This window comes from Muntiacus reevesi, chromosome 2 (genome assembly GCF_963930625.1).
Source record: "Muntiacus reevesi chromosome 2, mMunRee1.1, whole genome shotgun sequence".
Lineage (NCBI taxonomy): Eukaryota > Metazoa > Chordata > Mammalia > Artiodactyla > Cervidae > Muntiacus > Muntiacus reevesi.
The window spans coordinates 257,674,653-257,702,524 of NC_089250.1; the positions used below are offsets into that span (position 1 = coordinate 257,674,653).

A 27,872-nucleotide genomic window follows, 5' to 3' on the forward strand; every position below is an offset into this window, starting at 1 on the left:
CCTTTTCTTATTTTGGTCATCCTCTGCCCCCTCAGTTGTTAAACCACAGGCTGATCCCCACTTCTAAATATGAAACAAGGATAATACACATTTGAGGAAAGTCTCTAACATGAAAAGCCAAGAGACTCTTAGAGAAGAGCAAAGTGGGAAGAGTTACCAACCCAGATATCAAGACTAGTTGTAAAACTACATATGTATATATATAGATATATAGAATACATATGTGTATATATATATTTGGGCTTCCCTGGTGGGTCAGAGGTTAAAGCATCTGCCTGCAATGCGGGAGACCTGGGTTCGGTCCCTGGATCAGGAAGATCCCCTGGAGAAGGAAATGGCAACCCACTCCAGTATTCTTGCCTGGAGAATCCCATGGATGGAGGAGCCTGTTGGGCTACAGTCCATGGGGTCATGTATGTGTTTATATATATGATAATTAGGCATATATAATTAAGATAGTGTGGTTCTTGCACAGGTATATACAAATGAACCAATGAAGGGCTCATGGATGGATAGATGGACAGAATGGGGATGGGTGGATAAATAGACACTTGCTGTATGACAGAGAGGAACACAAAAACACATGTAAAAGAATATTCACAGCAGTGCTATTTAAAAATACATGTTTATTTACTTGGCTGCACCAGGTCTTAGTCGCAGCATGGGAACTCTTAGCTATGGCATGTGGGATCTAGTTCCCTGACCAGGGATTGAACCCCCAGCCCTCCTGCATGGGGAGCATGGAGTCTGAGCCATTGGACCACAAGGGAAGTCCCAGGTGCACTATTTTTAACAGTCCAAACTGGGAAGCCCAGAGACACAGTTTCAACCCCTGGGTCGTAAAGATCCCCTGGAGGAGGGCATGGCAACCCACTCCAGCATTCTTGCTTGGAGAATCCTATGGACAGAGGAGACTGGCTAGCTAAGCTCTTTGCCCACAGGGTCTCAAGGAGTTGGATACGACTGAAGTGACTTAGCACACACACACACACACACAAACACACATACACACACACACACTGGGAAGCCCTCAAATATCCATCAACACAATCAATAAGTAAATAGTAGTATTTATCTCCAATTTATTTCATCAGTGGAATGCTGTACAATAGTAAAAATGAACAAATTTCAGCCACACACACTAAAGTGGATGATTTGCAAACAAAATGTTAAAATGAAAAAGCCAAACACAAAAGACTTTGAAGTGTGCTATTCTATTTATATGATGTTCAGAAACAGGCAAAACTAAATGAGGGTTTTGGAGAATATGTGCTCAGGTAATAAAACAGCAAAGAAAAACAAAAGGAAGGAATTAATGTAGAAAACGGGGCGTATTTATCTTTGGAGGGGAGAGAGATTTGGTTGGGAAGCACTTGGTGGCATCTGACGGGGGTGAGGTTGGGCGGGGGAAACAACATGCTTTTTCTTGACCTGGGTGGTGGGTCCATGGGAGTTTCCTTTATAATTGTATATTAAGTCATTTATATTTTATGCCATTTCTTGTGTGTAATATCTGTCACAGAAAGCTTTTTAAAAACATAAGATACCAAAGGGAAAAAATCTAGGAAAAGATTTAAAAGAACTTTACATGAAACATTATTATTATTTTGGCCACTCCACATGGCATGTAAGATCTAAGTTCCCTGACCAGGGATTGAACCCACCCCTCTACAGAGGAAGCATGAAGTCTGAACCACTGGCCCGCAGGGAAGTCCCAAGAAACGTTATGCTTCAAAAGTACCTTAACATATGGTAGTTGTGTTTATAGAACAATGTGAATGAAAATGATACTGAACTGTACACTTAAAAAAAGACTGACCGTAACTTTTATGTGCATTTTGCCACAACTTAAAAAAAAAACCTAAACACTCAGAGAGGGACATTGAAACATACCTAAATACATTCAGTGTAACCCCGTGTGAACATTTTGTAAAACTCAGTGTTGTAAAGATATTAATTGTTGGTTAGAGCATAACAATTAAGCTCCCATTGTTGATTTTTTCCCCCTTGGAATCTGACAAGCCAAAGCTGGTAGAAGAAGGACCAGATAGAAAGACTTGCTTCACCAGATATCAAGACTTACTTTAAAGATGAAGCAATTGAGGCAATACCTCATAGATTCAGAGTTAGGCAGATCCACAGAACCAGCCTGGGCATTTAGAGGTAGAGCCGCACAGGTGAGGCACAGATGGCCAGGTAATCAGAAGGATGCTGGCTACCCACGAGATACCCAAGAAGCAGATCCAGGAACATTCAGGGCAGCTCAGCTGCTCCTCAGAGCAGAGAGCTGGAAACAACCCAGGGTCTATGGACAGGAAAACTGGATAAATATATTGTGGTGTTAATTCCACAAGGGACCCTTGTGCAGCAGCAAAGATGGATAAAGTATAACTACCTACTTCCCTGGGAGGAATCTTTGAAATAAAGCTGAGGGAGAAAAGCTAGTCATAGAGGATGACATGCAAATGGTTGGATGGCATCACCAATTCAATGGACCTGAACTTGAGCAAACTCCAGGAGATGGTGAGGGACAGGGAAGCCTGGCATGCTGCAGTCCATGGGGTTGAGAAGAGTCGGTCACGATTTGGTGGCTGAACACAGAATGTTCCATTTTATAAAGCTCAAAATCGAGTAAAGCTAAAATTATAATAGGAATGCATGCCGATCTGATTTAAAAAATAAACTATTAAAAGAGGGAATGATAACTGATAAATGAGGGGTGATGGAGACTTCTGGAAGGGAGGCAGGGTGGGACTCACAGTGACATGCTGGCTATCAAATTGGGTCTGAGGGGTTCGTTTTACTGTTAAACTTGCTACCTCACAACTAGGCTCCAGACAGCCTTTAGTGTGTGTCAATTATCATGTAATGAAATTGAAAAAGAGCTAAGCTGTGGGGAATGCCAGCTTTTACCAATCAGGTGGAGAAGACAGAGTGAGAAGGAGCTGTCAGTAGGGTGCCCTGGAGTGCCAAGAGAACCCACCAGAAGGAAGGAATTGGAGTCTCAAAGGTTCCCGGCACTAAGAGCAGGACAGGAGGATGAGGATGGGGAAAAGTGTCAGACCTGGCCGCCTGGGGGTGACGTCTGGGCTTGGAGGAGCAGTGCTGGGGGAGAAATGGGGACAGAAGCTACACTGTGACAGGCTGCAGCCAACAGAAAAGATGGAGCCGCAGAGCCCCAGGGCAGAGTCAGGAAGGGCCTCCTCTGAGGTCGGAACACCCCCACCCCCACTCAGCCCTTTCTCCCGGGAACAGTTGGTCAGAGGGGAACCTGACTCCAGCCGGACACTCTATTCCGCCTGACAAGGTCATGACTCCCTGGCCCAGCCAGGACTCCCGGGGGGAAAGAATAGGGCCTGGTCACCTGCCCTAACGCTAGGAGCCGGAGCACACCCTGTGAGGACGGAAGGAGGAGGAAGCCATAAGGTAGGGGCATTGGGGTGTCTGGGAAGGACTCTGGGGTCCCAGCCTGGCCTGTAAGGGTCAGGTTCTTCCCAAACCAGGGGAAACCCTCTCTGGGTCCCACGGGTCAACCTTCCCTGCCTCTCCCCCCCCAGCAGCGGGGTGCCAAGAAGCCCTCACCGTGACCTGCAGTGAGGACAGACAGACACTAATCTCATCTCCCCAGACCCATGCGGCCTCCAGTATCACAATCATAACGGCAGGAACTGGCTTCGTTCCCTCCCTTTGTTTGTCTTGGGAGGGGCAATTGCTGAGCAAAGAGGGAAGGGAAATCCTGGCTTTAATCAGCCGTTACTCAGGCCCCTGGGCCCCTGGGCCCCCTCAGACCTGGCTGCTTCCTGGCCCTGTGTATCGGGAAGGGAGCTGGGGTGGCGGGTGTATAGAGAACCCAGGGCTTGACTGTAGCTCATTCACACTAGAAAAAATAAACCCCAGTCCAGGGGCATGAAGAGAAACCCCAGAACAGGGGCACACTTGCCGTGTGCCAGACCCTGGGCTAGCCCTCCACCTGTCAGAGCCCCCCGACAAGGCCCGGCCACCCTCGCAGGTCGCCATCAGGCTCTCCAGCTTCCAGAAGAGGAACCAGGGTCACAAAGGAGGGTGTTGGCCAAGACGGGAATCCCACCCAGATCTCTCTGACTCCCAAGCTATGCTCTGAAGCTCAGCTGACCCCTCCTCCCACTGGGCAGCGGGAGGTGGTGAGGGGCAGGGTTTGCATGGGAACCCTCCCCTCCACCCCTTCACCTCTTCTTTCTCCCCCAGAGGCCACACCACGGTCCAAGACCCCCGGCTGGGTGACAGAGCCATCCCCATGGCTGAGTTCCTGCCCTTGCTGCCTTGTGCACCCCTGCTGACCCAGGATGTCTGTGCCCAGGACTCACGGGTGCCCCCAGCCAAGGGGCCGAGCCAGGAGGCACACGGTGGCAGGGGCCAGGGCCTGGCCCCTAAGCGCTGGAAGCTCCTGGAGGTGCCCACCATTCAGATAACACCAGCCAGCGATGGGGAGTCACCCCCTTGCACTCCACCCCCCCAGTGCCTGCAGCTGCCGAGGACCCCAGACCCGGAGAGTTCACCCCAGGACAGGTCAGACCTAGGTGGTGGGATGGGAAGGGGGTTCTCTCTCTCAGGACTCAAGCTCAAGGGTGGGTTTCCTGTGGCTGGCACTGTCCTGGTGGGGGGTTGAAGGTCAGTTAGAATGTGGCTTTAGCCCCACAGGGGCCTGACTGGAAGTTGTGAAATACATGCAGATAAAAACTGGAATATGTGTTGGGTTAATCAGCTGTGCTCAGCTGAGCACTGCTTACTAAGACCAGAGGCAAATACTCACCAACTGGTGTTTTTCAAACTTTGGGTCATGACCCATTTAAGGGCCATGAAACCAATGTAGTACACTCCAGTGAACACTTTTTTTTCCCAAATAGAATCAGGAGAGAACTGAACATAACACAGTATAAAAAAAAAAACAAAAAATAAAACGACTAAGAAAAAAAGCAATGTAGCAGGCAGTGAACAAGTGTGGTTTGCTACCAATTTTGTGACATTACATATATAGCAGACCCTCCATCCCCATGGGAGTATTCTAAGACCCCTGTGAATAAACTCTGCAGATGCTCAAATCTCTTACATAAAATGGTGTAGTATTTGCATATTACCTACTCACACTCTCCTGTATACTTTGGAATACCTCTAGATTACTCACAGGTTTCTGTGCCATGCTCAGTCGCTTCAGTCGTGTCCAACTCTTTGCAACCATGTGGTCTGTAGCCCGCCAGGCTCCTCTGCCCACAGAATTTTCCAGGCAAGGATTCTGGAGTAGGCTGCCATTTCCTACTCCAGGGGAATCTCCCCCAAAAGGGGATTGAACCCGCATCTCTTGGGTCTCCTGCTTTGTTGGCAGATTCTTTATTGTCTGAGCCACCAGGGACGCTCCAAATGCAATGTAAACAGTTGCCAGCCAGCAAACTCAAGTTTGCTTTCTGAAAAAAATTTTTTTTTTTTTGAAAAAAAATTTTTTAACGGAAGCCCAGTTGATTTATAATGTTGTGTTAGTTTCAGGTATACAACAAAGCGATTCAATTATACATACATATATATTTTTTTTTCAGATTATTTTCTACTACAGGTTATTTATTGTAAGGTGTTGAATATACTTTCTTGTGCTATACAGTATATCCTTGCTGTTTATTTTTTTTCTTTTTGGCTAAGCCACAGGGCTTTCGAGATCTCAGTTCCTCAGCTAAGGACTGAACCCAGTACTGGCAGTGAAAGCACTGAGTCCTAACTGGACCGCTAGGGAAATCCTAGACTCCTAATTTATCGCCTTCCTGTTCTGGAAAATTTTTATACAAAAATTATTATGCTATACACCTGAAATTAATATAATATTATCTATCCAGTTTTTAAAACCTGAAGTGTCGTCAATTTACAATGTTGTCTTAGTTTCAAGTGTATTCCTCCCAGAATTTAAAAAACATTCTCTTTTGATCTTTGATTGGTTGAGTCCATAGACGTGGAACCTGCAGATATGGAGGGCTGATTCTATTTCTAATTGTGTACTTGGAGACCAATATAAAAGGTATTTCCTGTTGCAGCTCATGGGCAAAAAAAAAAATGTTTAAACAAAACTTCTACAAAGGAACACTACCTCTGGCACAAGGAGACAGGAACAAGGAGGTTGAAGGCTATAGGAGGAAAGAACTACGTTGGCCTTTAACAGAAATGTCCATTGTGTTTTTTTCCAACAATGAACATTTGGATAAGAGTTACAGTTTATGAAGTAGGGCTCTGTGTGTTAATGTGGAGAAATCTCAGAAATAAAGATGACGGAGAAAAACAGGTTGCAAAATGATAGTAGGAGCCTAATTATGTATCTTTTTAAAAGATTTTGAACAACAGGATATATTGTTAGTGGATGCATCTTGATGCAGAAAAAGGGTAGAAAAATGTACAAAAATGGTAAAATGTCCACACCTATTATATATGCTTGGTGGGGACCAAGATAACTCTTTTATTTTTCCTGTTTGAAATAAACATTCCCTAGTTTAAAATTTTTAAGTATTTAAAAAGAAAAAACAGGCCTAGAGAAATACAAAAAAAGAGAACAGTGAGACAGAGGGAAATGGTGGGAGGAGGACCTCACTGGGATCTAACCCTGAGATCTGACCTTGAGAGGCAGTTGTCCAAGAACTGAGCTTTCCTACAGAGGGAAAGGGAATGCAAAGGCCTGGGGGCAGGAACAGGAACTGGGGAGTCAGAATAACAGCAGGGAGGCTGAGTAAGCTAGAGGCAGTGAATAAAAGGGAGCCAGAGAAGTTAAGAGTGGAGTCTTTGGTAACTTTGCTTTTAGCTGGACTGAGGTGCAGTCAGAAGGCTCTGTGCTGGAGGGCTTCGACCTGACACGGGTTCACAGGCTGCTTCAGGCTGTGTGTGGGGAGCAGGCTGTAGGGGTTGGGAGGGAGCAGGGAGACCAGGGAGGAGGCTGTGTGATGGTCCAGGAGGGAGAGGATGGAGGCTGGGCCAGGGTTGGGGCAGTGAGGGAAAAGAGTTTAAACTGGATAGATTTTGTAGGAGGAGCCTACAGGGTTTGCTGAGAGACTAGAGGGAAAGAGAGGGGTCAAGGCAGGCTGAAATTTGGGGCATTCCACCCACCAAAATGGGCATCCCAGGCAGAGCTATTGGTAAAGTCTCTACCTGCCAATGCAGGAGATGCAAGAGTCGTGGGTTCGATCCCTGGGTCTGGAAGATCCCCTGGAGAAGGGAATGGCTACCCATTCCAGTATTCTTGCCTGGAGAATCCCATGGACAGAGGAGCCTGTCTGGCTACAGTCCACAGGGTTACAAAGAATTGGACAGGACTGAGTGACTGAGTACACACCCACCAAAATGGAGAAGTCAGTGGATGCTTTAGGAGGGAAGGGGTGTAAGTGTGGAAGAGCAGTGGGAATGGAGTTTTTTTCAAGAGGTAGGAACAGCCTGTTCTGGAGAGGGGTGGGGAGCAAGTCTGAGCTGGGGGGCCTGGGGCCAGGAGCTGTGAGGTTCTGCGCACATATCTGTGTTCTCGGGGGAGGAGTCCAGGACACCGAGACACCCAGGCAGCTGCTGCAGAGATAAAGGTGGGTTAGGGCATCAATGGAGGATTGCGTCCACCAGCAGTGACCTTGGCGAGTCACTTCGCATCTTTGAGGCCGGAGCTTCCCTTTCTATAAAAGGGGAGCACTCCCACCTCCCCTGCTCCCAATCCCGTCCTGTGGGAAAACCCTGACCACAGAGTTAGTGGGGTTCCCAGGACTGGGTGACTTGCTCGACGTCATGGCTGACTGCGCCTGGCACCGAAAGGGGTCCCCGGAGACGCCGCTCAGAGAGGGAGGCGGCCTAGGGCCCCACCTCTTTCCGCCAGCTGCGGTTTCCCGCGTCCCCACTGCCCCAACACCTCCGTTTCCCCGAATCTCCCTCCCATCCCCAGCCCCGCCCCCTCTCTCAGGTTCCGCCCCGGGTGGAGAGTAGGGGTACGGAGCGCGCCCGGCCCGAGGCCTCACTGGAGCGGAGGACCCCTCTCTGGGTACCAGGCGAGCGCGTCCGGCCTGTGCCCAGGCTACCACGGCGGAGTTGTGCTTCTGATCGAGTCTGTCTCTGTGTTTTTCCTTCCCTTCCCGGTCCATTTCTCTGCCTCTCTCAGATCCTCCGTCTCTCTCTTTCTCTTCTTGCTCTCTCCGGGCCCTGACGACCCCGCCGCCCCCTCTCGACCTCTGTCTCGCTCCTCCTGCTCCTGCGCCCCGTCACTCCATCTCTAATTCTCCCTCCAGCATCGGATTCCTCCCCGGGGTCTCGCTGGGTCCCCGCCGTCCCTCCCTCGCCTCTGACCAGCCCCCCCGGGGGCTCCCTCTAGTTCTCACCTCCTGCCTTCCCGCCGCCCCTCCGGTCCCTTTCTCCCTCCGGGGATCTGAGTCTGCCTGGAGGCCCAGCCGTCCCTCCCGGCCACCCTTCCCCGCCAGGGCCGAGCCCTCCCCTCTCGTCCCCTCTCGCCCCCTCCCGCGGGCGGGGGGCGGGGCCGTGACGCGCGGGGCGGAGGCAGGAAAGCGGAGCTGACGCCTCGGCGGCGTCCGGCGGCCCCGGCCTTTTGTGCGGGCTGAGGGCGGCGGGGTTGGGGCGGGGGTGGGGGGCACGGCAGCCAAAGAAGGAGAGGCGGCTGACCGGCGGGGACGCCTCACGCCGCCCAGCCCTGCACAGCCCGGCCCGGCCCTGCCCTGCGGCTGGGCGCGCCCGCCGCGCCGCATCCATGTTCGAGTGAGGACCGCGGCGGGGCCGGGGGTGCGGGCGCGGGGAGGTCCGGGGGGGTCGCTGGGGCGGGGGCTCCACGGGCTCGGCCCGGCGTGGCGCGATTGCAGCCGAGATCCAGGAGCTTGTGCACCGGGGCCGGCCGGAGGGGAGAGGAGGGAGGCCTCGGGGGCCAGGGGTGCACTCGGGGGTGGGGCGCTGACGGCGGGGTAGCCCCCCGGGTCTGCTCGGCACTGCCCGGACGCGATGCGCCTGCCTGGCGGAGCTTTGGCTGAGGGTCCGGGGCTCATCGCGCTAGGAGCGCGGCCTGCTGGGAGCGCCCCGGGCCTCCTTTGCCGCTGCTTGGGAGGTGAGGAGTGGGCGCGAGGCTGACCCGGGTCTTCGGGGCTGCGGTCAAGGTTGGGCGGAGACGAGCCCGCGCCGACCGGGCTCCCAGGCCCGTGAGTCCGGGACAGGCCCGGGAGCAGCCTCTCCAGGTCTGGGCCCCCTCCCTCGGTTCTGGTCTGTCTCGAGTCTCGAGGTTGCTCGGATGGGGTCTTATACGTGGCCGGCCGACCGCGTGCCTCAGATCCTCTGGGGTCGTGAGCGCGGAATTGACCTAGTCCCTGTCCGGGCCCAGAGTATGCTAGATTATGCATTGTAGATGTCTTGGACGTGTGTGCGTGTCTGTGTTCCTGGTGTGCAGGCAGCTGTGATCCTCGTTGGCTCTGTGTGTGTGTGTGTGGCTTCATGTGGTGGTGTAAGCTCCGAGTGTTAGTCTGACTGGGATCGTCGTGTGTGTCTGGGGCGTTGTGTGCGCGGCTGTGGCTTTCCGTGGTTGTGTGTGCACTGTACCTCATTCCATCAGACATCCGCGTGTCTAGTTGTGACTTTGGAGTGTGTGTACTGGTCTAAGCCTCCTAGTGTGCAGCAACAGCTGTGGTCCTCCTTGGCCGTGTGCCTGTGTGTGTGAATTTATTATCTTGGATTCCATCTGTGGCTCCAAGTGTCACTGTAAGTTGTCTGTGTGTTCAGTTGTGACTTTGTAGTGTGTGTGCGCCTGTGTCAGGGGCTCTTTGTTTGCTGCTGTGACCTTTCACCTCTGTGTGTGCTTGTAATTTACCTCTGTACCCATTAGCATAGTGGGCAAATGTAAGTCACCCGTGTGTCCACGTGTGACATTATTGTCTGGCCCCAGCCTTGGTGAGTATGACTGAAACCCTCTGGGGTTGTACCTTAAATCTACGTCTGATACCGTCTTTGGGTGAAAGTTCCCGTGTATGTCCCTTATGACATTGTTGTACGCCCCTGGCTTCCATGTGAGCAGCTGGGACTCTCTGGGGCTTTGTGTGTGTGAAGGGTGTGTGAAGAATACGAGAGAGACCCCTTGTGGCTCTTGGTGAGCCTGGGACCCTCCCTCTCGAGACCTTGGGTGTACCCTTGACAGTCTGGAGCAAAGTTCTCCTGTGTATAGAACATGTCCCACGCATGATTTCAAATTCAATCCCTGGCCACTGTGTCGTCGAGGTGTGTCCACAGCCTTCCGGGGCTGCGCTGTTCCTGAGTCCTTCACGGCTGTGTGTGTGCAGGGCGCTCAGTCACTCGGGAACAGCATTTGCCACGTCCATCTCGTGCCACGTAAGAGCAGGTCTTTGCTCTGTCTTCCGCTCTTGATGGGGAGTGCCATGAGAACTGAGCTGAGCCTGGACTTAATTTACCTGGGTGGTGCACGTGCTACCTGGGGGCCTCTGGGACTGTTCTTTCACTGTATGGCCCTCTCTGTCATTATGGAAATGTTAACTTTCAAGTCTCCTCCAAAACCTCCCTGGAGCTGTATGTGTGAACGTACCTGGGACTTTTCTGTTTCTGTCACGCTCTGCAGCTGCATGTCTTTGTCATGCATGCAGGTGTGTGTGTGACTTCTGGGGCATTGTGTGTGACTGTGATATTTCTGCTGGGTGTGTGGGGGTGAGGGGTGGGTGAGACATCTTACAACCGTGGGGAACTGCGGTTTGCCGGGGGCCCTGGCTATGTGTGACCCACGTGGAGGGTCTCTTCTGTGCACACGCATGCGCAGAATGCCTCTGCCCCACTCTGCCCAGAGGGAGCTGTTGGCCCAGAGGGCGGTTCAGGCCCAGGAGGCCAGAGGTGAGGTGTCTGCAGTGAGAGACCCCATTCTCTTCCAAGTGCCTCCAGCCGTGTCACCATGGCGGGGCCCCTCCCTCCACTGCTGCAGCCAGCCTGGTGGGGCAGCCGCAGGGCGTCAGCACTTCCTCCTTGTCCTGCCGAGAGCGAGATATGGGGGTGCAGGCCGTGCCCTGGCTGCGTGTGCTGGACCTGTCTGCAGGCACCCTCCCCAGACCTGCGGCTGCAGGAGTGTGGGAGGGGGGAGGTCTTGTGCTCAGTCACTTCAGTCATGTCTGACTCCTTGCAACCCCATGGACCAGGCTCCTCTGTCCATGGGATTCTCCAGGCAAGAATACTGGAGTGGATAGCCATTTTCTTCTCCAGGGGATCATTTCAGGCTGGAGATCAGGAAGATGAGGCAAGGGGGGAATGTGATCAGCCCTCCTTCAAACCCTTCCCCCAGCCTACAAGGGCCCTCAGGGTGAGGCCCAGACTTCTGCCCAGGGCCCACAGAGCCTGTGGGTGGGCCTGGGGCATCCCATCCTCCTTCTGCAGCACCCCCTGGCCACCTCACTCCTCCTCAGCCTTGCCAAGCTCAGTCCTGTTCTGGAACTCACTGTTCCTGCCCCTAAAACAGCCTTCCCCAGCCTTTTGCCAGATCCTTGTCCTTGGGGCTCAGCTCAAGTGTGCCCTGAACACCGCCCCACCCCCACCAACTTAGTCCTCCTGTATCTCCAGGGTCCTCCAACTTGAACTTGCATTAGAGCCTCCTGGGCCCCACCCCCACTTCCTGATTCAGGAGGTCTGCAGTGGGTCCCGGACTCTGCATTTCTCACCACTCTGGGCACTTCCTGTGAGCAGCGCTGCTTGGTAGCACTGACCAGTGTCTGAGGTCATCATCCTCATTTACCTGTTCTCTTACTGATCATCCCTGTTCCCCAGTCAGAAGGCCAGGTCCCTGCGGGAAGGTGGTGCATCTGTCTTGCCCCTTCTGTGTCCCCAGTGTCTGGTGCAGGGCAGGGGCTCGGTGTGCACTCAGAGAGTGAATGGCTGGAGTTGGGGTCAGTTGGGTTAGGCTGAGGTGTTTTTGCGGTACCTGTTGGAGTCAGCGTGGCACTTTGGCAGCAAATGGGCTGCGTTGACAGCAAGGCTATGTGCTCCATTTCAGTCTGACAGTTCTTAATAAAGGTGGCTTCCAGGGTGCCTTCCAGGTGGTGGGCTTTATGTATCTATGTCCTCCTCCAGACAACCCTGTGAGGTGGATGTTGCTATTAGTCCCATTATATTCAAGAAGAAACCGAGGCCCAGAAAGGTTCAGACACTTGCCTAAGGTCACACAGCGAAGTGGCCCAACTGAGATCTGCAGTGGTCTCAGGCTGCCAAGTGTTGGGCAAGTCATACACTTGGTGGAATCCAAGTTTGGGGGTGGGGTAGGTGGGGGTAGGTGGACTGAATCACTCATTCAGTCCACAAGGGCAGAAGCTTGCAGAGCACCCACTGTATGCCAGGCCTCCTTCTAGGCAGGGGGGTGCACCTGGGGATGAAAACCCCTCCCCCTGTGAAGGGCACCTGCTGGTGCGGGAGGATTTGAAACCAGAAAATACAGAAGTGCAGGAGAAGTGATGAGGAGGATAGTGGAGAGGGAAGGGGCTGGGGAGGAGGAATGTGCTTTACATGGAGAGGCAAGGGGAAGCGTCTTAGAGAAGAGAGCCCTGAGCAGGGGATGGGGTGAGGACCTTGCTTTCCCCTGAAGTGAAGTGCAACGGTGGGGAGAGCTCAGACAGGAGGGCCCTGAGCTGACCGGGGAGGAGGCTGCTGAGATGTCCAGGAGGGAGAGAACCTGGAGGCTGGGCCAGGGTCCTTGTGCAGGAAGAAGGAGGCAACATAAAAATGATGGAAATAGATCTTAGAGCTGGAGCAGGGGAAACCTGCCAGCATTAAAAATTAAGAGTAAGTAGGAAGAAGAAGCAGCTTAGGTTTTTAGCTCAGGCAACTGAGTGGAAAGTATGTGTTCAACAAATATTTATTATATGAATGAATGAATAAGTTAGTTTGAAAAATAACAGGCGTGACTGAGAGCTCACTTTATGCCAGGCTCTGTTAGAAGCCCTTTACATGTATGGACTTGTTTAACCCTCCAAACAAGAAGACGACGTGTGCTTCTTACCCCTGGGTTATAGATGAACTCACCAAGGACAGAGAGCTGGGGGGCCTGCTCTGGATCATTCTGCAAGGAGGTGGAGCAGGTGGGTGGGTGAGAGTCAGTGGGCTGAAGGGGGGCCCCCCAAAACAGGCCCATTGCCATCCCCCCAGCCTACCTCCCCCCATAAGAACCATTTTCCTCTCCCCCCAGCACAACCCCCCACTCTGGCCGGAGCACGCCAAGCAGCTCTCCATCCCTCCGTAAGCGCCTACAGCTCTTGCCCCCAAGCCGACCCCCGCCTGAGCCAGAACCGGGCACCATGGTGGAGAAGGGGTCGGATAGCTCCTCAGAGAAGGGTGGGGTGCCCGGGACACCCAGCACCCAGAGCCTGGGCAGCCGGAACTTCATCCGCAACAGCAAGGTTGGTGCCAGCTCAGGTGGGGTGGGGGCGGGGTGGGAGGATGGGGATTCAGGGGCTCTTTCTGACTCCTTTCCTTTCTCTTGCAGAAGATGCAGAGCTGGTACAGTGTAAGTATCTGGGCAGGGGGCCTTGCCGGAGGGATGAGAGGGACGGGGACAGGTACTGGGGCCCCTGGCTGCCGCTGTCAGAGAGTGGGTGCTGGGGTCAGGAGACCTGGGGGGGTGGTCTCATCCCGTGCTGCTACTTACATGCTCTGTGACCTTGAGTGAGTTGCTTAACCTCTCTGGGCTGCTCTCTCCTTGAGAAACAGTACCCACCTTACTAGACTGAAGGGAACACTTCCCGGGAGTCAATGATGATGGTGGGTGCCCGACACAGCGCCTGACTCTATAGCAATCAGTAAATGGCTCTCATTATGGTTACTCTTGTGTTATGGGCAGTGGGAGCCAGAAGTGAGCTAGATACTGAAGCCTCAGAGAGGCTGTCCCGGGCTGAGACTGAGGTGTGCTGGGAGCTTTGAGGGGCAGAATTTTAGGGGTGTGAAAATCTGTCCCAGCTCTTACCTCTCAAACCCCCAGATGCTGAGCCCCACGTACAAACAGCGGAACGAGGACTTCCGGAAACTGTTCAGCAAACTCCCTGAAGCAGAACGCCTCATTGTGGGTGAGTCGTCCCCCCACCACCCCCAGCCAGACCCTGAGCCCCCAGCTCTGCCCTCCTGACCCTCCCCGTGTGCGCCGGCCCGGCCAGGCCAGGCCAGCCTGTGACTCGGGTGTCTGCCCCTCTCTCCTCTCGGCCGCCTCAGATTACTCCTGTGCCTTGCAGCGCGAGATCCTCCTCCAGGGCCGCCTCTATCTCTCCGAGAACTGGATCTGCTTCTACAGCAACATCTTCCGCTGGGAGACAACCGTGAGCCGACTCACTTGGGACAAGGAGGGCCCCGGGGCGGGCAGCGGCCTGGCCCCTTCTGACCCACCTTTCATCCTCAGATCTCCATCCAGTTGAAGGAAGTGACGTGTCTGAAGAAGGAAAAGACGGCCAAGCTGATCCCCAATGCCATCCAGATCTGCACGGAGAACGAGAAGGTGAGCGAGAGGAGCGGTGAACAGGGGCCCCTGGGTCCCCGATCTTCATTGACTCCTTTCTCCTCCCCGCCACCCAGAGCCCTGCTCACTCTGCACCCAACTTCTCCCACGGAATACCTGTTCTCTTTACTCTTCAGCCCCAGCCTGGGCTCCCATCGTCTCTAGCCTGGACCCCTGCACCTGCTGCTGACTCAGGCCCTGCAGTCTCCCCTCACACAGCTGCTCAGGGATAGTCTTAATAGAAAAATTCTATCAGCTCAGAGGCCTTTTCTGCCAGGAAGCCTTCCCTGATGCTCCATCTATCATGATTGTTGCCTCATGGTCCAAGATGGCTGCCTCACACCAGTGGCCCAGACAGGAGAAAGAAATAGGGAGGGAAGGCTTCACAGCAGACTTCTCTTTGTGTTTTCTTGGCCAAAGGGGGATCTGTTAGCCACTCCTAAGTGGGCACAGGAGACTGGGTATGTGCCCTGGGCTTCCCCCGAGCAGCCCAGCCACTCTGGGCTGACCCTGTCTCCCGCCCTGGACTGTGAGTCCTGGTGCAGGACCAGGGGCCATCTCTTCATCACTGGGACTCCAGAGTTGCCCACTGATGGGCTGGGCACAGAACTGACATTCTGTGGGGTGAGCGAAGGGATGACAGGAGATACATCGGGCTGGGGAACTGGGAACACGGCGTGTGCACAGGTGGAACTTCCTCCTCCCTCTGACCTGGTGTCTCCTGAGCTGCTCACACCCCTCTCTCTCCTGCAGCATTTCTTCACCTCCTTTGGGGCCCGAGATCGCTGCTTCCTCCTCATCTTCCGCCTCTGGCAGAACGCGCTGCTTGAAAAGGTGGGCCTGGGCGAGTCCTGGACAAGGGGGCTAGAGGCCAGGTGGGGGTGGGGGGCACCATGGAGCCAGGGATGCTGGGACTTGGGGGACCCCTCCAGCTCTTCTCCATGGGCAGCAGCTCCCAGCGCACCTGCAGCTTCTCCATAGGTCACCCCCCACTGCCCAGCGGGCCTCCGCGGGCTGCAGTGCCATAGCCCACGCACAAGAAATGCATGCCCACGGCCCCTTGGTAACCACCTGTGAATCGGAAATGCTCTGAAGGGACTTCCCTGGCAGCCAGTGGTTAAGACTCTGAGCTTCTAATGCAGGGAACGTGGGTTCAATCCCTGGTCAGGGAACTAAGACTCGATATGCTTCATGGCCAAAAAAAAAGAAAAAAAGCTCTGAAAATGGGGAGATTTGGGATAATTTGGCAACAAAACCTCACTTGCACTAACTTGGAGATTTACAATCCCTGTCAGCAACGTCTTAACAGAACTTGGTGCTATGCTGTCTGGTATGGCAGCCACTGACAGCACGTGCCTGTTGAACTCTTGACTAGTGTGACTGAGGAACTGTATTTTTAATTTAATTTCAGTTTGAATTAATTTAAACTTAAAACATCCTGTGTGCTTCTTATATAACACAGGTCTGTATTTATCTCAGTTAATGGGCCACAAAATATTTATATGTATGACTGGGGTCAATCTTAAATATAAATGTGATTCAACATAAAATTATAGTATCCAGTATAGAATATACCAGTGATCCTCAAACCAGAGTTTCAGGAACCCTTTGCACTCTTTAATTATAGACTCCAAGGAGCTTTTGTTTAAGTGCAGTATATCTGTCAATATATACTGGATTAGAAATCAAAACTGGGAGCTTTTTAAGCATAAGATACACCACTACACTTGGATTAGCCACCAAAACAATGATAATATCACAAAGTCTCTGGGAAAACCCAACTGTGCACTCATGAAAGAATAAAAGTGAAAAAGGCAAGTAATATCTTATACTACTAACACTTATCATACTTAATGGAAATAATTTTTCCCTCATGGATTCCCTAGAAGAGTGTAGGGGACACCCAGAAGTCAGACCACACTTTGAGAACCTCTGGTATACTCTGCACTTACTGGATACTAATATAATACAGATATTTTAGGTATTACAGTATAGGCACTGTATAAGGTTTCTTAAATCCCCACATTTATTAATTTTGAATCAAGTTTTACCCCAAAGATTTTGAGTAAGGGATTTCAGACCTTTACTTATCACATTCTGATAGTCTATTATGGGCCAACTCTGAGTGGGCTGTCCTGGAATGTCCATTATGGTTGAATGAGTTTATGCATTTGGCAGCAAGCAGCAGAAAACCCAACCAGACAATGGTTTAAGCAAACAGATGCTGAAGTACTTCAGATGGTAATAATAATAGCTAGCACTTAACAGAACTACTGGGTGCCAGGAACTGTTCTGAGCTTTCCATGAATTAACTTACTTAATCATCACAAGCCACCCTTTGAGGCAATATGGTTATCTTTATTTCACCAAGGAGGCACAGAGGGAAAGCCTTGCCCATGGTCACATATGCTTTTCTGTGGCTGAGTGGGGTTCTGACCCATTGTAGTCAGGTTCTGGAGTCCACTTAATCACACTGATGCCCATGTAACAAGAGGTCTGGAGGTAGGCAATCCCAGGGGGTGGGGGGCAGTGGGGTTGAGGGCTCCCTGTGTCATTCAGGACCCAAACTCATCCATTATTTCACACCATCATCTTTCTGCTGTTAATGTTTTATTCACATGCTTATTGCCTCATGGTTGCAATATGGCTCCTACAGCTCCAAATGTCATGCCCTCACTTAAGTGTCCCAAATGTGAAGGAAGAAAGGGATGGATGGAAAGTGGGCATTCCTTTATCAGGAAGGGAAAGTTTCTTTCAGCAGACTTTTCCTTACACTTCTTTGGCTAAAACTTGGTCACATGATCACCTTTGGTTGCAGAGTTATATGGATTATATGGCAAATGTAAAACATGAATTCGTATAAGCCAGTTTTAATTTGCTGGGGCTGGGGAAGATTTTCACCCCAGACTTATCAGGGTCCTGCTGGCAAGAAGGGAGGGTGGATAGATGTTGGGGTCTGCTACTGCTGGCATGCAGCACCTCAGAAGGCCCAAACACACTCCTCTAGCAGGGCTCGCTCATATCCTGTCCGCTGAGGCAGCTGCAGCTGTGGCCATCCTCAGGGGCAAGAGTTCTGGAGCAGGAGCCTGAGGGAGGGACGGGGCAGCATCAGAGTCTTCAGGGAGGCTGAGGGCAGCCAGACTGCTGGGAATGGAGTTCAGCCCCATCACTGAGGGCAAGTCACTGAACCCCATCTTGTCAGATTGTAGCACCTGAGCTGCTCCATCACATCAGCTTGGGAGGTAGTGCAGCCAAGTGGTTAGCTCCAGGGCTGCCCCAACACTCTGGGATCACCTCAGTACCACCACTTCCTAAATAAATGATGTTGCCTACCTCTGTGGGGCTTCCCAGGTGGCGCCAGTGGCAAAGAACCTGCTCGCCAGTGCAGGAGATGTAATAGACATGGGTTCAATCCCTGGGTCTGGAAGATCCCCTGGAGTTGGAAATGGCAGTTCACTCCAGTTATCTTGCCAGGAGAATCCCGTGGACAGAGGAGCCTGGCGGGCTACAATCCATGGGGTGGCAAAGAGTCAGACACGACTGAGCACACACACACACGCACCTTTGTGCCTCATTGTCATTATGTTTAAAGGATGATAATATTAGCACCTACTGGACAAAATTGTTTTGAAGACTTGTTGAGTTGGCACACGTGAAGGGTTAGAAGAATGCCTGGCACGTGGTAACAATTCAGTGAATGTCAGTTGCTGCTGCTGCTACTATTATTAATATTACTATCTCATCAGTCTCATCATGCCACTCTGGCCATGGGTAGCTCCTGAGGATGCCTGGGAGAAGTGTTGATAGTTGGGGGGCAGGACCGCATGGTGGGTGGGAGCATTGGCTCTGGAGTCTGTCTGGGTTTGAACCTCAGAGTTGACCTCAAGCACGACTTCTCCGCTCTGGGCCTCATATTCTCGTCTATAAAACTGGGAAGGTTAACCTGTAGCAGTGAAAGTATTGTGAGAGAGGGAGAATTACCTAAGGAGAGAATTCCCTTACCTAAGGGAGAATTCCCCAGTACACTGGCTCCTACCCACTGGGTTGAGAGGTCTGCGATGGGAAGTCTTGCTCCCCCTTGTGGACACCGGGGGAACTGCTGAGGCTGAGGCAGGTGTGGGCGAGAGGGAAGGGCTCTGACTGCAAGGTAGAGGCCAACCCAACGTCCTGCCCATCCAGACGCTGAGTCCCCGCGAGCTCTGGCACCTGGTACATCAGTGCTACGGCTCAGAGCTGGGTCTCACCAGCGAGGACGAGGACTATGTCTGCCCCTTGCAGCTGAATGGCCTAGGGTGAGTCGATGGTTGGTGGCTGGTTCTGGGGGGTTGGGAGGAGACACAAGGGACTGTGTCTGTAGCTCCTGGAATCCTGGGTGGATTCAGGTGGGTGTACAAAAGTTTGGGAGACCAGGAGGGTGTGTGGGATCTCAAAGATCACAGTGGTCTCACTCCCTCTCTTTCTCCACAGGAGCCCCAAGGATGTGGGCGATGTAATCGCCCTGAGCGACATCACCCCCTCGGGGGCAGCTGACCACAGCCAGGAGCCGAGCCCCGCAGGTTCACGCCGTGGCCGCATCACCCCCAACCTGTCCCGGGCCAGCAGTGATGCAGACCATGGGGTGAGCAGGCGGGTAGAGGAGAGAGGAGGGTGCTGGGTGGGGCTGGGGAGAGGAACGGACTAACACATTGAGGGCACCAGCAGGGAGCGGACAGAGAAGAGGTGGCTAGAGGGGGAGGTGAGCGGATGGATGGAGGAATGGGATGGAGCTGGGAAAATGGGCATGGAAAATAAGCACATGTAGGGGAAGAGAGAGACAGAGGTGGGGCAGATAGATAGATGGAAAGCGGGAGAGACAGAAGAGCCAAGAGAGGAATGGATGGATGGATGGATGGATGGATGGATGGATGAGGTGGGGTGCAGTCAGATGAGGCATGGACAGGACAGGCATAAGAAAGCTTATGGCCCAGGCATCCAAGACACGCCTGACTGAAAGGCTGAGAGGAGTCCTCCTCCGGGTGGCCCCCGCGCCCCTCGCCACTCAACTATGAGCCCTCGGTACACATGACCTCCCCAGCTTTGGTTTTCCTACAGTCTCGAAGTCTTCTGGTGGATGTGGGCACCCTAGGGACAAGTTTGGATTAAACTTTTCTCTGCAGGCAGAGGAGGACAAGGAGGAGCAGACAGACAGTCAGCCAGACGCCTCCTCCAGCCAGACAGTGACCCCGGTGGCTGAACCCCCGAGCGCAGAGCCCACCCCACCTGACGGGCCCACCTCCCTGGGTCCCTTGGATCTGCTGCCCAGTGAGGAACTGTTGACAGACACGAGTAACTCCTCCTCGTCCACGGGGGAGGAAGGTGAGGCAAGTGGCCCAACTCGTTTGCTTTGGCTACACGAGACAGACTTTACTCAGACGGGCTGATCGAGGGAGTTGCTGGCTCACAGGACTGAAATAATCCACAGCAATGGGCAAATAAGGCATTCAGGTGTTCTTGTTAGATATCTGTCCATATTTCACTCTGCTTTGAAGGCAGCTTAGCAAGGTGGATAGGAGCACAGAATCTCAAGCCAGATGGATGGGGCTCAAATCCTGACCATGCCACTTCTGAGCTGTGTGACGTGGGCAAATTATTCAACCTCTGAGCCTCCTTTTCCTTATCTGAAAAATGGATTGGCAGTAATAATGCCTACTTCATAGGGCTGTCATGAAGAGAATTAAATGGCTTAATACACGTAGAATGCTTGGGCCAGTCTATAAGTGTTGGCTTATTCCCGTCAGCGGCAACAGCATTTCCATCTTCTCCACGCTGACTGCATTCTCAGGTTGCTTCTACCCTTATGGGGGCAGAGAGAGCTCCAGCCCTGCCCCAGACAAGCCTGGTGGAAAGAAAGCCTACTTTTCCCAGTGATTGCACCAAGCTCTAGGGTTGGCTCTGAATGGAGAGCTGGCCACTGTGGCTAGTGGCCTGGCCTGGGTCACACAGACATGCGCGCACACACACCCCCACCCCTGAGTCCCATAACTGTGGCTGATGACTTGGCCATCAGCCACACACACTTGTGCATGCCCACATGCACACACACACACACGCACACATACACACATACACATACACCCTGAACCAATCACCATGGCCAAAGGCTCAACTTTGAGCTTGAGGGTGGGCTTATGATAGGTCCACCCCCGTCATCACTGGGACTGCAAGTGTTGGGCCTAGGTGTGTGCTCCACCTTGAACCCACAGTGATGGCTCTGATTGTCTGACTCGGGGCACACGCCCACCCTAAAGCCATCCCGTGGTGGAGGGGGCTGTGTCAGTGCATGTCAGTGTCCACTCTGGTGCAGGAGGACGGGGTCACCCGACCGCCCCACAAGGCCTGGGAGCAGGGAGGAGCGGTCCCCCAGGGGGAACCCGAGGAACGCAGGCAGCCCCATGCACTGTCCTTCTCTGTCGCCCAGCCGACCTGGCGGCCCTGCTGCCTGACCTCTCCGGCCGTCTCCTCATCAACTCCGTCTTCCACGTGGGTGCCGAGCGGCTCCAGCAGATGCTCTTCTCAGACTCGCCCTTCCTGCAAGACTTCCTGCAGCAGTGCAAGTTCACAGGTCAGCGACTGAGCTGGCTGCGTTACAGGGCAGGGTGCGGGGAGGAGCAGGCCAGGAGACCGGCAGGAACCGCAGTGCAGATTGGGTGCGGTGGGTCAGGGCATGAGAAGCAGTGATTGTGAGACCGGAGGGGCTCCACCTCCTACCAGCTGAGTGGCCTTGGGCCAGGGGCGGACCTCCTCTATGCCCCAGTTTCTTCTGTGTGGGGCAGGTGTGATGTTATACCTGCCTTGTCGGGTTCTCGTGAGAACTAAATGAGTCAGTACTGGGCAAGTGCCTAGAATGGGAGCAGATAGGAAGCCGTTTAATAAATATGAATTAAAGACTGCTCTGTCAGGCCAGTGCAGAGCCCAGGACAGATGAACTCAAGTCCAGTGGGAACAGCAGTGAAGAGATACTGACACAGATAAGCATGTGTATCAGAGGGGTGGTTGTGATCTAGGGGGTATCAGGAAAAGATGCTGGAAGGATATAAATTGAAACTAAGGCCTGAAGGAGGAGCTTTCCAAGGGAAGTGAGAGGGGGCGGGAGAGAGGAGGCCAGCCGGTACCTGCAAAGGTCTTGAAGCTGGAGGCAGGCACTGGGAGAAGGCCTCTGGGGTTGGGCCCCCAAGGCCAGGTGTGGAGGGGGAAAGCCACAGCACCAGGGGAGGCGGAAGGGCTGACCAGGAGACCAGCAGGGAGCTCGGGAGGCTATGAAAGTGGTTCGATTTGGGGAGGGCCCTGTGTCTTTTTTTCTTGATTGATGAAAACAAACCATGCAGCATCCTCTGCATAGTGGGTAAGACTGCCTTACGTTGGGAGCACTCGAATCCCCCCAAACTATGCTTATTTTCTGGAGAGAGTGGCACATCAGATGGAGAAGCTCAGACTCTGTCCAGCAGTACTGGGGAGCCATAGAGTGTTGCAGGGAGGGACAGGGTCAGCCTTGGCTGTTAGAAGCTCCCCCTGGACCAGAGCTGGAGATGGAGGCCAGAACCTCAGGGGAAGGCTGGAGAGGTACCCTGGAATGGCAAGGATGGGATGAACCAGGACAGTGCTGAGGCAGTCACTGAATAGATAGTGACCAGGATGAGGCCCAAAGCTCTGCGGGGAGCCTGAAGGACAGTGGGGCCCAGCGAAGAGGGGCATGTTTCAGGGGTTGGGGAGGCCAGTGGGTATGCAGGGTCCTGAGGATGTCCGGGGGAGGTGTTCAAGAGGTCGCAGGACCCTAGGTCTCAGGCTCAGGGGAGAAGCCAGTACTGGTAGCATGGAGACTAGGGCTGCAGAGTGGATGCAGTGGCCCAGGAAGGTTGAGAAGTATGGGCAGGAGAGAGGTCCTGGCTCCAAGGATCAGCAGCATCTAAAGTTTTAGGCAACTAGAAGAAAGACGGGTGGCAGACACCGGTGTGGGGGCAGGGAGGAGGTGCGGGTTTAGGAGCCAGTCTAAAGAGAACTGGAACCTTCCCCAGGGGACTGGGTCTCCTACTGCCTGAGGGCAGAGGACTGGAGACTGGGGTCTTCACTCTGCCCCTCCACCCCCCAGACGTGACCTTGAGTCCCTGGAGCGGGGACAGCAAGTGCCACCAGCGCCGAGTGCTGACCTACACCATCCCCATCAGCAACCCGCTGGGGCCCAAGAGCGCCTCTGTGGTGGAGACACAGGTGAGCCGGGCAGGGGGCCCGGCGGGTGGGGGGCCGAGGGTCGGGGTAGGGCAGATGACGCTGACTCCTGGCTCCCCCCTTGGCCCCGCAGACGCTGTTCCGGCGCGGCCCCCAGGCGGGAGGGTGTGTGGTGGACTCCGAGGTGCTGACGCAGGGCATCCCTTACCAAGACTACTTCTATACTGCCCACCGCTACTGCATCCTGGGCCTCGCCCGGAACAAGGCCCGCCTCCGGTGAGCCGCGCCCTGGCCCCGCCACCTGACACCCAGGCGGTCCCAGGGCCACCCCAGCAGATGAGCAGAAGTCAGGAACACCCCGAGGTGGTTGACCTGAGCCGCCAGAAGGGCGGAGTCGCCACTGACCAGGAGGGGAAGGCGGGGAGGGTTTGGGGGGAAGACTGGGAGCTCAGCTTGGGACATGCTGTGTCTCTGAGACCCCCGCGTGGGGGTGGACACAGCCGCAGGGTGGAAGGGGTTCAAGGGTGAGGTGCGGGCTAGGATGGCAGTCTGGGTGGGCAGTGCTGGGGCAGCAGTGACGGTGGGGGACCTGCCATGGTCGCGGGTGTGCACAGAGGAGGGGCTGCGGGCTGAGTGGGGTGTTGTGTGGGGATCACAGGGAACCCTGCGGGCGGTGTCTGTTTTGTGTGTGGGTGACACGGGGCCCTCTCTGAATTAGATGAGGGCACGTACCCTCTGGAGATTGGGACAGCAAGGCTGCAGGCAGCCCCTGATCCCCTCCCCTGGCCCTGCTCCCCAGAGTGTCCTCTGAGATCCGCTACCGGAAGCAGCCCTGGAGCCTCGTGAAGTCCCTCATTGAGAAGAACTCGTGGAGCGGCATCGAGGATTACTTCCACCATCTGGGTAGGGGGCAGGGGCCCGGGCGGGCGGCAGCCGGGGTCAGGGCCGGGCCGGGGCGGCCGTGCAGAGCCCTCTCCTGTGTCCGCAGAGCGAGAGCTCGCCAAGGCCGAGAAGCTCTCCCTGGAGGAAGGCGGGAAGGACGCGCGGGGCTTGCTGTCCGGCCTGCGCCGGCGGAAGCGGCCTCTGAGCTGGAGGGCTCACGGTGATGGGACCCCGCACCCGGACCCTGACCCCTGTGCCCGGACTGGCATGCACACCTCGGGTGGGTTCCGTCAGGCCTGGCGGGGGGCCGGGGAGGAGCTGGGCGCCTGTAGAGATGAGTCCATCTGACTCAGAGTTGCTCCCCCACAGGCTCCCTCAGCTCCCGCTTCTCAGAACCGTCTGTGGACCAGGGCCCCGGGGCGGGCACCCCCAGCGCCCTGGTTCTCATCAGCATTGTGTGAGTAAGGGGGCCGGGCTTGGCGGGGTCAGACAGGCCTGGATCTGCACCCTGGCTGTGCAACCCTGGGCCAATGCTTGGCCTCTCTGGGCTTCTGCTTACGTGGGAGCATGGGCTTACCCCACAGCAAGGGTTAAAGGAAGCGATGTTTGGGATGCGCCCAGGAGGGCTCCTCAGCTTCTATCACTCAGTTTCTCGTGGAGAGGTCGAACCACACGGAGAGGGAAACCCTGGGGCTCTGGGGGCAGTGCTCAGAGGGAGCGTGGCCTCACCCAGGGAGCTGGAGGAGCGGGCTCCCAGGGAAGGTGGAATTAGGTGGGCCAGGAGAGGTTTACCCATGGAGGTTTCAGGTTTTCTGTGCTCAGCCCTGAGCTGTGTGACACGAGGGACACAGTAGTGATCAGCAGTCCTGGGGTGAGACAGGTCTGGCACCAGACCAGAGGGATGGGGTTGTGATGGAGGGAATGGGCAAGGGCAACAGGGAAGCCATGGGAGGCCGCGGAAGGCTTTCTCTAGGCCAGACAGTGGGTCACTGGGGAAGCCATCCTGGGAAAGCAGAGGACTCTGAGCTGAGACCACCCGCCCCCCACCCCCCAGAGTGGGTTTAGGCTGGAGGACCCACCTGTACAGAGGCCTGGGCTGGGGGACCCACCTGCATGGAGGCATGGGCTGGGGGTATCCTGGCCTGGGGGGACCCACCTGCACACAGGCCTTGCCTGGGGGTATCCTGGCCTGTGTGGGGGGGTATCCCACATGTACAGAGGCCTGGACTGGGGGCAGGGTGCTCTGAGAAGATAGAAATGAGATCCATGCTCCTGCCAGACCATGGGCAGTGAGAGATCAGCCTCGTGCTCAGCCTCTGGGCCTCGGTTGGCCAGTAGCAACGGTCCATGAGGGGCGTGTGACGTGCTCAGCCTGGGGCTGCTGGGGTTGGAGGTCAAGGGGTGGCCAGGACAGGCTGGGCAGCTCTCATCTCTTTGTCTCCCCCTCTCTCTGCCTTCTCAGGATCTGTGTGAGGTAGGGTCCTGCGTCCCACCCTCCCTTCCCCTGTGTCTTGCCCCCCAGCCACAACTCCTTCTCCTTACTCCGTGCCCCCGGCTCCCCCCAGTGAGGTGACTGGAACGGCAGTTAAGGGCTCAGGCATCAGGCCAGCCTGGGTTTGAACCCTGGCTTTGGCTTGTGTGACCCCAGGCATGTCACTCACCCTGTCTGAGTCTTGGTTTCCTCCTCTGGAAAGAGGGCTAGTCATGGTGCCTCTTCAAGGCATGGTCAAGTGGGTGCCCACCCACTTGTGGGAGCATTGGTATCCTGACCCCTGACCTCTGACCTCGTCTCCCCAGCCTCATCGTCCTCATTGCCCTCAACGTCCTCCTCTTTTACCGCCTCTGGTCCCTGGAGAGGACAGCTCACACTTTTGAGTCCTGGCACAGTCTGGCCCTGGCCAAGGGGTGAGTGGGTAGCCCAGGGGGTTGGGAGCTTGGGCAGGTGTGGGGGACGCCAAGACCCCACCCGGGCCCTGTCTTCCCCACAGTAAATTCCCCCAGACGGCCACGGAGTGGGCGGAGATCCTGGCCCTGCAGAAGCAGTTCCACAGCGTCGAGGTGCACAAGTGGAGGCAGATCCTGCGGGCTTCTGTGGAGCTCCTGGACGAGGTGCGGCCTGGGCTGCGGGGTCCTGCAGTCACATCCCGAGATGCAGCATAATGCATCCGGGCCTCGCTTTCCTTCTGTGTTAAATGAGGAAGCCATTCATAGTCCTCACCTCCCAGGGTTGCTAGAGAAATCAGCGAGATGGAAGATAGAATTTATTGCTTCTCATCCTGGGGAAGAAGGCCAGGATGCCTTGACTTCAGGCATGGCTGGATCCAGCCACCCAACAGTAATAAGAATCAGTCTTTTACCTTCTGTTGACTGCCCACCCCCAGGGCTGGCTTTGTTTTAGGAGCATCCCAGGTTGACTGAGATGGTACCTGCAGCTCCAAAGGAAGGAGCTCATTCTTACTGGCTACTGGGTCACGTGCCCATTCCCCCAACCAGTCACAGAAGCCAGAAGTAGATGAGGCTTGGTCCTTGAAGCCCTTCCTGCCTGTGAGGTGACTAAGGGATCATGTGAGGGATCTCATCTCCAGGAGGGGTTGCCCCAGACACCCACTGTATAGCACCGGAAGACTCCAAGCTTCCACTGCAGGGGCTGTGGATTTGATCCCTGGTCAGGGAACTAAGGCCCCATATGCTGTGGAGCGTGGCCAGAAAATAGTATTAACTAGAAAGGAGTTAGCCTGTGAGTAGTGCCCAGCTCACGTAAACACTTTGCCTGTGTTTGCTGTTATTAGTGGGATCCTGCAAAACAGGTGGTCAGTAAATGCGGTGGTGGGTCAGCACAGGTGCCAGGCGCTGGGGAGCATCTGGCCTTGACTGGGTGCCCAAGGGCATCATAGCCCATGTTGCTAGGTGATGCTAAAAGTCCTTTCTGGTCACTCTGAACCATAATGCCGAGGTCTACCTTTAGGGGCCTCATTGCACCCTGAAATCATGCTAGGAGGAAGGGGAAGGGCTGTGCGGGACAGGGACGAGGGATCATCGAGGCTGGGGTGCCATTGCTCAAAGACAGTAGGTCAGGGCTTTCCCATCCTGAATTCAGTTCTGATTATGTTTCTCTGCCAAGGGCACGGAATCAACTACACAAATTAACTCTCACAGCAGACACTGATTGAGCCAGACGGTTCTAAGAGCTAAAATGACCAACTGATTTGTTTCTCGTGGCCAGCCTTCGAGGGGGATGCTCTTGTCACCAATCCACCCCTCCCACCCCCTGCCATGTAACAGACAGGAACATTGAGGCAGAGACATTCCCAAGGTCGCATGGCAGGGAATAAGACTAGCTAACTGCACCCAACACCCTCTGTGCCAGGTCCTAGGCGTACACCTGGGAGATTCCTGGAGTAATCCTCTGATGCAGGAATATTACCGACTAGTGTCTCAGCTGAGGGACCTGGGGCAGTTAAGGGGCGTGCCCAAGGTTATCCCATAAAATGACTTGAACCCAGGCCGTCTGGGCCCCTTCCACTTGCTGCCTTTGTTGTTGTTTGTTGTTCCATCACTCAGTCTTGTCCGACTCTTTGCGACCCCATGGACTGCAGCATGCCAGGCTTCCCTGTCCTTCATTATCTCCCGGAGTTTGCTTAAACTCATGTCCATTGAGTCGGTGATACCAGCCAACCATCTCGTCCTCTGCCTGTGAGAAGTCAGACTGGGTGCAGAAAGGCTCCTCTCTCAGGACAGGCTGACCTTGGCCTCTCTGGACCTTGCCCAGGTCCTCAGCTGCAGGATGGTGGGGGTGCATCACCTCTACCAGCACTTACCCCCCAACCCTGCCCACCTCTCCCTGCAGATGAAGTTCTCACTGGAGAAGCTACATCAAGGCATCACTGTCTCAGATCCTCCCTTCGACTCCCAGCCACAGCCTGACGACAGCTTCTCCTGAGGACACATGGCCATCCTCCTAAATGGACAGATAGACACAGAGGCTCGGTGGCCACTGCTGGCACAGTGTGAGCACCGGGAGCCTCCCGCCCACCCCTCCCGGTGGCCTGGCCAGGGGCCACACAGACACGGGGACCACAGAACCGAGATGCACTTTAGACCAGCGTGTGCGAGTCCAGCTGCCGTCACCTGCCCTGCCAGGGAGCTGGCCTGGCCTTTGGCAGGCCCCCCACTAACTTATTGTGCCCGTCTGGGGTTGTGGGGGTGCCTCCTGGGGTGCACGATTCCCTCAGCTCTGGGTTTAATGTATTATATTTATTTGGGGCTGACAGAGCCCCAATAAAAGGTTGGAAATGAC

General features: G+C 54.6%; 1 protein-coding gene across 3 annotated transcripts; it reads left to right on the forward strand.

Moving 5' to 3' along the window:
• The first annotated feature begins 3,295 nt into the window (after positions 1-3,295).
• Positions 3,296-27,871, forward strand: GRAMD1A (GRAM domain containing 1A). Of its 3 annotated transcripts, XM_065925798.1 has the most exons (20): positions 3,296-3,426; positions 4,225-4,545; positions 13,196-13,406; positions 13,493-13,513; positions 13,985-14,069; positions 14,212-14,315; positions 14,396-14,491; positions 15,245-15,325; positions 18,671-18,783; positions 18,959-19,109; positions 19,648-19,846; positions 20,949-21,092; positions 22,617-22,735; positions 22,827-22,969; positions 23,493-23,596; positions 23,682-23,855; positions 23,945-24,032; positions 25,373-25,480; positions 25,564-25,684; positions 27,423-27,871. In XM_065925798.1, exons 2-20 carry the CDS (start codon positions 4,274-4,276, stop codon positions 27,513-27,515), a joined length of 2,427 nt encoding a protein of 808 aa, XP_065781870.1. In that variant the 5' UTR covers positions 3,296-3,426; positions 4,225-4,273; the 3' UTR covers positions 27,516-27,871. The 3 variants fall into 3 exon arrangements, with proteins under 3 accessions (XP_065781870.1, XP_065781871.1, XP_065781872.1); XM_065925799.1 differs by lacking the exons at positions 3,296-3,426; positions 4,225-4,545 and adding an exon at positions 8,029-8,745; XM_065925800.1 differs by lacking the exons at positions 3,296-3,426; positions 4,225-4,545 and adding an exon at positions 8,842-9,085.
• Position 27,872: the final 1 nt, after the last annotated feature.